The sequence below is a fragment of the Pteropus alecto genome, unplaced genomic scaffold, assembly GCF_000325575.1.
Source record: "Pteropus alecto unplaced genomic scaffold, ASM32557v1 scaffold3, whole genome shotgun sequence".
Classification (NCBI taxonomy): domain Eukaryota; kingdom Metazoa; phylum Chordata; class Mammalia; order Chiroptera; family Pteropodidae; genus Pteropus; species Pteropus alecto.
Genome location: NW_006442484.1, coordinates 35,284,829 through 35,295,144, shown reverse-complemented (window position 1 = coordinate 35,295,144; position 10,316 = coordinate 35,284,829). Strand labels below are relative to the sequence as shown.

The 10,316-nt window shown below is 37.7% G+C and overlaps 1 protein-coding gene across 2 annotated transcripts in view; it reads left to right on the top strand.

The window, feature by feature from the left end:
* Positions 1–9,483, top strand: part of FAP (fibroblast activation protein alpha) — a 67,397-nt gene extending 57,914 nt beyond the window's left edge. For both annotated transcript variants that reach the window (XM_006921127.3, XM_006921126.3), the window contains 5 exons: positions 5,634–5,733; positions 6,752–6,816; positions 7,285–7,357; positions 7,620–7,693; positions 9,094–9,483. In XM_006921127.3, coding sequence (XP_006921189.1) covers positions 5,634–5,733; positions 6,752–6,816; positions 7,285–7,357; positions 7,620–7,693; positions 9,094–9,195 — 414 coding nt within the window. In that variant the 3' untranslated portion in view covers positions 9,196–9,483. The remainder of the gene's footprint in view (positions 1–5,633; positions 5,734–6,751; positions 6,817–7,284; positions 7,358–7,619; positions 7,694–9,093) is intronic.
* Positions 9,484–10,316: the final 833 nt, after the last annotated feature.

Sequence of the window (10,316 nt, the reverse complement as noted above, 5' to 3'; positions counted from 1 at the left end):
AAGAGCGGGCTTTATCCATGGCTCTAAGACATATTTCTCTTCTCATTTTTCTATGCCTCCATGATTGTTACACTCCATACATTCTTTAAATGTTGGTGTTTTATTGGGGCCAGCCTTGAATCTCATTCTTTCATTTCCTTGGGTCCTGGGAAACCCATGTAGCTCAAGCATAGTGGTGACTACCAGATCTCTGCCACCAGCTCCAGTCAGTCTCTCTCTTGAGCTCCACCTTTCAAATGCTTACCAATCACCTTTTCCAAATGACTTACAGGGGCCTCAAACTTAACTTGCCCAAGCTAAACTTGTTATAGTCTCTACTTTAAAATAAGTCTTCATCTTTACTAAGGACCTCATTGCATACCTAGTCACCCAAGTTAGTAAGTTCAGAGCAATTTTCAACTTCTCCTGCTCCCTGACTCCAACATTCTGTTGGTTACTGAAGTCCATCAATTCTACCTTCAAACATCAAAATTTGTTCTCATCATCCCCACTGACATTGCCATAGTCCAAGTTTCTTCATATGAAATTTAGACCAGAGCTTCTCAAACTTTAGCTTATATAAGCATCACCTGGAGAACTTGTTAAAACACAGTTTCCGGGGCCCTATCACCTAAGATTCTGATTCAGTACTCCAGGGTAGGTAGGCCTCACGGATTTGCATTTCTGACAAGATCCCAGGTAATACTGATTCTTTTGGTTCATGGACCATAGGTTGAGTGGTATCAGTTTAACTATTCCAATTGCCTCTTAACTAGCCTCACTGCTATGGTATCACAAGCTCCAATGTTGCCAATGAAATTATTGTTCCAAACACAGTTCTTACCAAGTTATTTTCTACAAATATATATTCTCCGAAGCTATGCATTGACCTCATCCTAGCATCCAAACAAATTTACTTGCATGCAAGGCCCTTAGTAATCTGGCTGCAACGTACTTTTGCAGTCTCATCTCTCTCTACTTTTCCCCACACCTTATTGAATAATTTGACTTCTGTCTGTGCTTCCTTGTTCCCTTGATTTTATAAATTCTGTTTTCTCAACCTGCAATGTCCATTCTCTTCTTCTATTCCCTACCTCTTTCTCACTCCACGATGGAAAATTCCTACTTGTTCTTTAAGACACAACTCAGAAAAGACTTTTTTTTGTACTACAGTAGCTCTTTATACTGCTCTTATAGAAATTATAATGTTTTATCTTATCTGTCGGTTTCTCTCACAAAAACGTAGCTCATAAAGGGAATGGACTTTGTCTTTTTTTAGCTTTGTTAATCAAATATTTAGCACTAAACTTCACCATCTTGCACATCTATGATGTCGTTTAAACTGAATTTAACCCTATAAATCAATGTTCTCCCAAATGTGTTCTGTTATTGCCAGGAAATTTTTCAAGAAAATGTTCTCTGATCTGATCATTTGGTAAATCATAAATTCTATGTAATAGTGTATGAAGGAGTAGTAAAGAATCCTGTTAAATTTTGTTTAATACAGTATCACCAAAATGTATTTGATCCATGGATTTCTCTTTGAGAAGTGCTCTTGGAGTCAATAGGGAATAGAATTGGTGTCTTAGAAAGATACTCTTGGCTGCTGAGCAAAGGATGGCCTGGAGTAGGGGAGGGAGTGGGCCAAGGGTCTAAGAGAGCAGAAATTCTGGCAACAAATACCAAGAGCCTGAATTTAGACAATAAAGTAGGAGATGAGAAGTCATAGCTCCAAGTGGCCTTTTATAGTGTAAGCAGAGACCTATGAGAAATTGGAGATAGGAAAGAGGAAGACATTGGGAATGACCATGCGGGTTATTTAGCTATTATTGTGTTTCATATCATGGAAGGAGGTATCTGCTTCCATGAAGTGTTAGGCACATTAGTGGTCTAAGAAATACACAATAGCTAACCACACATTTTTTGTAGTCAATTGGTCAATAAGTTGCAAATCCTACATTTCCTTTCATTATCCAGATTTAGAAGCGGAGAGGAGGCATTTTTATCTTACCTTTTCATTTTTCTAACTCACGCAAACCAAAGTCTATTAGCTCTGTTTTTAGCTGCTTATTAGCTATCCACTATGTACCCAGCACTATGCTTAGGAAGTTTCTGTTATGACAGTGATTCTTAACCAGGCAATTTTGTCCCTCAGAGGACATTTGGTAATGTCTGAAGATAGTTTTAGTTGTTACAACTTGGGGAGTACTACTGGCATCTAGTGAATAGAGGCCAGAGATGCTGTCAAATATTCCACAATGCACAGGACAGTACTCCCGCTTCCCGCCCCGCAAAAAAAAACCAAAAAACTATGCAGCCCAAAATGTCAGTAGCATTGAGGTTGCAAAACCCTGATTTATGCAAGGAAAAACTGAAGCAATTATTTTCTGACAATTGAAGAGCAGCGGGGGTTTTGCCTAAATTATTAGAATAACAACCTCATTTATGGGCTTTGCTTTGTTAATATAGGCCTAGCCAGGTGGTGTTGAATAAGCATTAGTTCATGATTTAATCTTAGTTCCTTTCTCTTCCAGTGACTAATTATAAGCAATTTGAATTGCTATGTGTGATCAACGATGTAAAAGTAGGACAAATGCACCTCTAATGAGACTGTATTAGACTCAAAATTTAAAGTTCCCAAAGAGGTAGTGTAGGGGTGTAGAGGAAATGGCATGAGTTGTAGAGTCAAGTGTCCTGGGGTTGAGTCTCAGCTCCGCTGCTTACTGACTCTGTAACTAATCTAAGTGTACTCTGAGCTCGTTTTCTCATCATGAAACTCAGCAATAATTTTCTCACCAAGTCACTGTGAAGATTAGATGAGTTAATAGGAAAGTCATATAGCAAATAAATATTTATGCAATTTCTACTCTGTTTCAAGTCATACTCTCAATGCTAGGGATGCATTCGTTAAGAAGACAGATTAGAAAAAAACTACCTTTGTGAAGTTGGAATGGTTGGGAGGAAGACAATAAGCAGGATAAATAATTAAAATGTTTAGGATGTTAAACAATGATAAGTGCTCTGAGAAAAACAAAACGAGAAAGAAGCATGGTGTGGGGTTGGTGGAATTTTAGATTAGAAGGACAGGTGAGACTTTGTTTTTTTTTTGATTTAAGATTTGAAAAGGAGAGATAGTAAGCTGTGCTGATTTCCAAGGAAAGGGCATTCTAGGCAGAGGGTACAGCATTTGCAAAAGTCCTGGGGCTAGATCACGCTTGGAGAGTTCAAAGAACATCAACAAGGCCAATGAGTAAGGGGGTGGTGAGAGGTGGGAGAAGGGAGACAGACTGCGTGGGACCAAAAAGACCTTTGCCATAACCTTGGCCTACAAACATTAGCTCCTTATTATTATTGCCTGTGGGTAAAATGTTCCAATGTGCATTATAGCTCACATAAGAGTATTCTATAAACCCCTCAAAATTCTGTGCCCTTCTAAAAATGTTTTTAAAGATATCCTTCATTTAAGCAAAATGGCAAGGCGTCTAAGTGCAAAGGACAAAATTCTAGAATTCTCATGGCCAATCTGCTCCGTGGGTTCTTTTCTTGCGGCAACCACCCACTCTGACTTGGAGCCCCACCCATGGGAGAGCAGAAAAAAGTTAACTCGGGTGCTTTTTTTTCCTCTTCATTTCTACAATAGGAATAGCTTTTCTAAGCTGCCTGGAAATTTAAAGCACACCTTTTTTTGTTGTGCTGCTGCTCTAGTAGTTTTGTTCTTACAAATTCTTGGAGCCAGTTTGTATTCATCCTGAAAACATGAAAATTTCACTTAGATACAGCACTATTATCGTATCACTTTGTAGATACAGATTAATAATTCCTAAAACCTTTTTACTATATGCAAATGCTTCCATTTTCAAATCTCGCTTCATGCTGTTTCCTGTTCTGGGGCATAGGAAAGGAGAAGCAGGACCCAGTATTGTTATTTGCAGTGAACACACTTTTCCAATAAAACCATAAACAATAAGAATATTTCTAAAGGACTCCAGCTGACTCTACCTTCATCTAAACCTAAAATTAAGAAGGAAGGAAAATTCTCATGTTTCCATAGTAGTTATTGCTAACCTACACATCAAAACAAATTATTTTGATATTATAGGTGAAAGTTTGAACCTGAGAGAAAATTTGCACTTACTGAAACGATTTAAAAACCAAGTGTTTGTTCTGTTTTTAAAATACAGTTTTCCTCTCTATGTTTTAGTTTTCCTTCAAGTATAATAAAAAGAGCCCATGGTATCATCTGAGTTGCCTCTTTTATTCTGTGTTTTGGAGCTGTGGGTCCTCAATAAAATTCCCAGAGCTGGAAACATAAAACTGTAAAGTAGCTAGAGAATTCTTCTTTAAACTGTTGCATTCAGCAAGATTGTTTAGCTTATTCCCCCATTTCATATATTTCGTGAATTAAAAAGAGACCCCTGCCACTGACCTGCTGCCATCGCCATGTCCGCCTGTCTTTCTTGCTCTATAGAGCTCTCACTCTTTCACTCTCTCTAAAGACTAACTTTTCAGTACCAAAGAGTGATATGATTTCTCCTGACGTGAGTGAAATGATTCCCAGAATTTTGCGGTAATAAGATGTTTTGTTTTGTTTTGTTTTGTTAAAAAAAAGTACATCTTCAGTTGGAGAGTTATACTTTTCTCTTATGATTTGTATGATTTGCCCCATCCCAGCACTGGGGCAAGAATAGACACTGAGAATCACTTCCTAACCTAGCACACACATTTTTAGGGGTTTACGTCCCAGAATACCACTTAATTGATGTTTTGAGGAGAAGCACCTCTTGCCAGCATGTTCATACAGACCAAATATGCCTCCAGTGAGAGACGGAGCCTTGTCGTGATGCTCTCTGTCTTCATTTTTAGGATAAAGTTCAGAGTTCCAAGTGATGCAAGCAAACATCTCCTTCTGTTATTAGGGCCACATTTCTGAATTACCTACTGACTTCTAGGGGAAGAAAACTGATGAAAGCTAAACTTACTCTTGACTCTGCAATTTGTATTCCTTTTTGTATTTCTTTGTTTTTGTTTTCATTCACTTTGTAGAAGGTTATGCAAAATTTTTAGACACCAATGTCTTTTCCTCCTTTGAGCTGCTTTGCCAGCAATCCCCAAAACAAAATAAGTAAAAAACTACATTATACATAAACCGTAGCCATGTCTTAAACTATCTAGAAGGTTCTTATGTACTCCCATTGCTGTTCTGTTATGAAAATAGGTAAGCACACAGATACAAGTCCTGCCTCACAGCACTTTTGCAAACTCTTGGAAGTAGTTTGCATTTGCATTTTGGAAAAATCTCCTTTTTTGGTGCATTTCTTTCAAGTAAAATCCTGTTTTTGCTCCAACAAGGTTCTGGTTGGAAAAATATAGAGGAGGAAAAAAAGAGAAATTTTTGCTGAAAAATTGCATTTATATCCATCTCTTAAACTTCTACCGTATTCTGGTCAGCACACCAAGTATTTATGCTTTACTAGGGGTGAAATTACTGTTATGTCTGGTGGAGCTTGCTGCCAAGGGTGCAGGGTAAACATTAATCTACTCTATCCAAGTCCCCCATCTCCCATCAGCACTTATTGTGAGTCAAGTATATTATAGCAAAAATGCGGAGGAGAGTTATAAAAATTTGGGATTAACACATAACAATATCTCTATAGTCCTACGGAGGTTATGTTTCATCATTGGCCCTTGCATCTGGAACTGGTCTCTTCAAATGTGGGATAGCAGTGGCTCCAGTCTCCAGCTGGGAATATTACGGTATGGAAACATTTCATAAATGTTGCTGCAAAAACATTTAACACATAATTACTCTATATTTGAGGTTGCTAGGAAAACAAATTATGCAGTAAAATTCACCTCAGCATCACTGGGGAAAATAAAATCTATAAAGGAGATTATTTATGTGATATATTATAATCACGTTGTAACAATCAAACATCTTAAGAGTGAGGAAGGACTTTTCCAAAATCCAATATGTCTTATTCTCTCCAGAACTCCATTGCCCCTTATGGAACCAAACCTTTAAAATTAGAACTAACTCTGTGTTTTTGCAGGCATATTGATGCAGCATAACTGGCTTTTAAGTGCATCTTATGTAAAGTTGGACAGGGTCCGAGTAATTACCTTCCACAGTTTGTAGCTGCCAGCTTCATCGCTCCAGAAATCAGAGAAATAAAAACTTTCTTCGAGAAGTACACCTCCCATGGGTGCCTATATTTATGACTAGCATCAATGCAGGATGTAATATTATTTGGAATTAACTATAAAAATTGTACAAAAATTAACTTTCATTAGATCCCTTTCCCTTTGGGGGGGTAGAGATGAGACAGTTGTGACTTGTAGGGAATCTTTATTCAGAAAAAAACTGTACTGTTTATGTGCGTTGGATGAGGAGGATTTGAGGGACACATTTCCATCCCAGATTAGTTAAGACACAGCAAAAGTAATACGGGTGGCCACATTTGTGATTTCTTTTCAACTATAATGAGGTAATTCCATGAGGTCATTCCTATCTCTACATCCCCCCAATTGAAATGCTTTAGGTAGAAGTGAAAAAGCTAAAAATCAGCCCTTTCTAATGATAGATGTTCCCGTTTTCATAATCTCCTCCTCCTATTGAGGCAAATCACAGAGCATTGCAGTAAAGGAAAGCAAGAACCTTCCTCAGCAGCTGCACATGGGAGAGTCGAGGAGCAGTTATCAATCCAGGGAGTCTTGTTGGTTAATGAGATGATGCATATCCTATGCAAACAACCTATTCTTGTATATTTTATAGCATCTATCTACACGGAGCGATTCATGGGTCTCCCAACAAAGGATGATAATCTCGAGCACTATAAAGTAAGCATCTTCTGTTTTATTTAGGTCATTAATTTATTTCAAATGTGCAAAACAATTTTAAAGCTGTAATTCAGAGTTTACACTTCTGCTGGGTTCCCAAGCAAATATGATGATCTTTTGTTAGCTGCAAAACACCTCACTAGAAAGGAATTTACTCTTTTTGGATTTTATTCTTTCTTTCCCAACCTCCTCCCCACCCCCAAACCCTACACAGCTTGAGCGGGCATCATTTATGCCTAAGGTCTCACTCATATGTAACATATGACACAAACTTTCAGTTTTTCAAACTAAGAATCAGATGGAAGTAATGCAAATGATGAAGAAAATGTGTTGCTCTGACTCTTAAATATTTATCAACCAAAGCAATACATAATTTCAGTATTGGTGCTAAGTCCATTGCACAATGATTTAGCTAGTTTTCTATTAGAACTCGCAGCAACTAAAATGTTAATTTTTTCTCTTTTCCAGAATTCAACTGTGATGGCAAGAGCAGAATATTTCAGAAATGTAGACTATCTTCTCATCCACGGAACAGCAGATGGTGAGGTTTAAGCAAGACTCTTACACATAAAAATACTGAGCCAGCATCACTTTGTTTAAGAAACATTAAGCATCCTCCTATGCCTGTGCTCAGGGTCAATACCTAAGAGTCAGGGACATTTCCATAAATGAGTGTGATTACTCACTGCTGACAATGTCAACGGCATGACTAGATAATTGTTGGTGTTCATTTCCAGGCAGTACATTGTCACTCTAGGCTTTTTGGTATTTAGCAGCACTTTAACTTTCTCTCTTTGTTGCAGATAATGTGCACTTTCAAAACTCAGCACAGATTGCTAAAGCTCTGGTTAATGCACAAGTGGATTTCCAGGCAATGGTACATAATTTTGTTTTACTCATGTTCAAGGCCTTAGACCCTTAAGCTAAAAGGAGGAATCTTAGTTTTATTTATTTATTTATTTGTTACTAAAACCTGACAATGAGGCTGCAGGGTAGAGTAGGCATAACATTGGTAAATGAATCTTGATCTTTCATTAACTCCCTGAAGGACACTAGGCAAGCCAGTTTCCCTCTGGTGATCCTAGTTGAATCATATAAAATAAAGGTATCTACGAGATTAAATAATTTCTAGCTCCCACATCCAATAGTTCTGTCATCCTATGTACATAAGTGTAGCTATGTGTTAAGAGTGCCTAAAAAACCTAGCAGTCCCAAAACAACTAGAAGGTTCTGTTTATTTAGTAAGAAGCAGTTGCAGTTCTTATCAGAGACCCCAGAGGCTTCCTAAAATCATACAGCTCCACTCAGAGTTAGAGAATCCTTTCATCTATAAGTTTTCAGTGACTGGCACATACTTGGTCTACCACAGAAGCTCCTATTTTTACTGAGTAAATAAGTGAACAAGCTGACTGATAATCCAGGTTGCATGAGGAGTGGGAAATGAAAACAGCAAAATAAGGCAAAAGCCAAAGCAAGGGAGATAATCCTTAATAACTACCTTTCCCCACTTCGGAGAGCATAAATTCTCCCTCACTTGAATAAGAACCCAGAAAAGGAAACCCCCTCTTTTTGAAATTTGTTGCTTTTTTTTTAAATGATGTACAAAGGGTCAAGTAAGAGTTTTTGTACTTTTTAAATTGTGATCTCTTAAAGTAAATCCAACTTATAAGGCTATAACACTACGCTGTGACCAATAGCCACCTTTAATGAAAGCAATAATCTTATCAATATCTCTCCAAAGACAAAGTTTGAATCTGTGATATCATGTTCCTGTTTTTTTAATGATACTATTTTTAACTCCTATGAGGGATGTTTATGATTATATATGTTGTGGATTTTCTGCAATACAGAAGAATTAGAGGCTAAAAGCTTCATGGGATGTTTGTGCTAGAAGAAGCCTTAGGGAAAATCAAATCCAGCCTGCTCATTTTACAAATACGGAAACCTAGCTCTAGAGAAGCAAAGTATCAGACTCAGCAGACAGCTCTGGAACACATGCCTGCCTTCTGACCCCCAAGGACACTGGCTGCTGTGAAAGCTTAGCCACTGAGATCTAAAACATAAGGTTAAAGAATAAGTGAAGGTTAATAGATCTTTAAATCTTCCTGCTCCAAATGTTTACATGTAAATTATTTTGTTTGCTGAAGTGTTCTTCGGTAGAATTTCAACCATAATATTAGAAAAGTTACAAAATAATCCTGACAGCATCAAAAAGTCAAAGCTAGATGCATTGTGTGGCTGCAGAAATAAAGCAGTTTCCTTCCCTTTGTATTTCAGTGGTACTCTGACCAGAACCACGGCATATCCGGCCTGTCCACGAAGCATTTGTACACTCACATGACCCACTTCCTAAAGCAATGTTTTTCTTTGCCAGACTAAAAATGATGTTGATACGTGTTCATAATGTGAGCACATCAGATATGCCTCAGACTGTTTGCTTGTTTTACTCTTTATGCTGTTAAATATTGATATAAACAAACAAATGAATGTTGTTTGAATGGCTGGCAAAAAATTAAGAGGACTCAGAAGTTCGACCAAAATTTATTGTTTACATTGTCCGGTACTCTGTGAAAGAAGAAAACAGGGAGCCATGCCTTTTGTTTTGGACACAGTATTTTATCGCCTGTTTATTTGAGGAAAAAAATAAAGTCAGAAGTTAAAGTGCTATTGTATTGTCTGTGTTCATTGATTTCAGTTTCATTTCTATCACAGAAAGAAGTGCTTGTGCTTGACAAGTGCATGAATAATATTAGGGTGGTCATGGAGGAGAAGAGTCTAGAAGCAGTTTGGGATTTTTTGTAATTAGAATTCCAAATGCTAGACCAGAGTATGCAATAGCATTGTTCAGAAATCAAGTTTGAGATGTATTTTGTGGAGGCACCCTGATGTTTGTACTCCGTGCTGTCCCTCCAAGAAATGTTTATTAAATTTCTCCCAGAAGATTTCTTCAACATTGCCAAAAGCATTTGATAAGGGTAAAGTCAGAGTTTTGAATTCAGACTCCTTTTAAGAAATGTTTCAAATTTGGAAATGTTCCTATTTTGTATCCATTTTTAGAATTGGTAATGGTAACTGCTTTCAGGCTGCTAACCCACACCAAACTAAACAAAACAAAAAATTAAATGAAATGGACATCAGTAGCTTGAAAAGAAACATGTTCTATCCATAAGATTTTTCTAGAGTTTTAGTTCTACGTTAAAGAGTTCATATCGGGGGAGGAAAAAAGCTACAATGCCTGCAATCCCAAAGACAACGCTCCGCCAGTAACTATCCCCATCAATTAGAAATCTATGGGCAGCTTGCCATCTCTGTAATTACCACAAAATTAAAAAGAGCCACACCAGGTCACCAAAGCTATTTCTTAAAATAATGTTAAAAGTATCCATGAAGCCACTGCCTCTGTGACTTTTCAGTGACATCTTTCCCAGCACTGATTGCCCTGGATGACTCCTCCCCATCCCTAGCCTGATTCTTCCTAGTCGCAGGTAGAAGATGCTCAT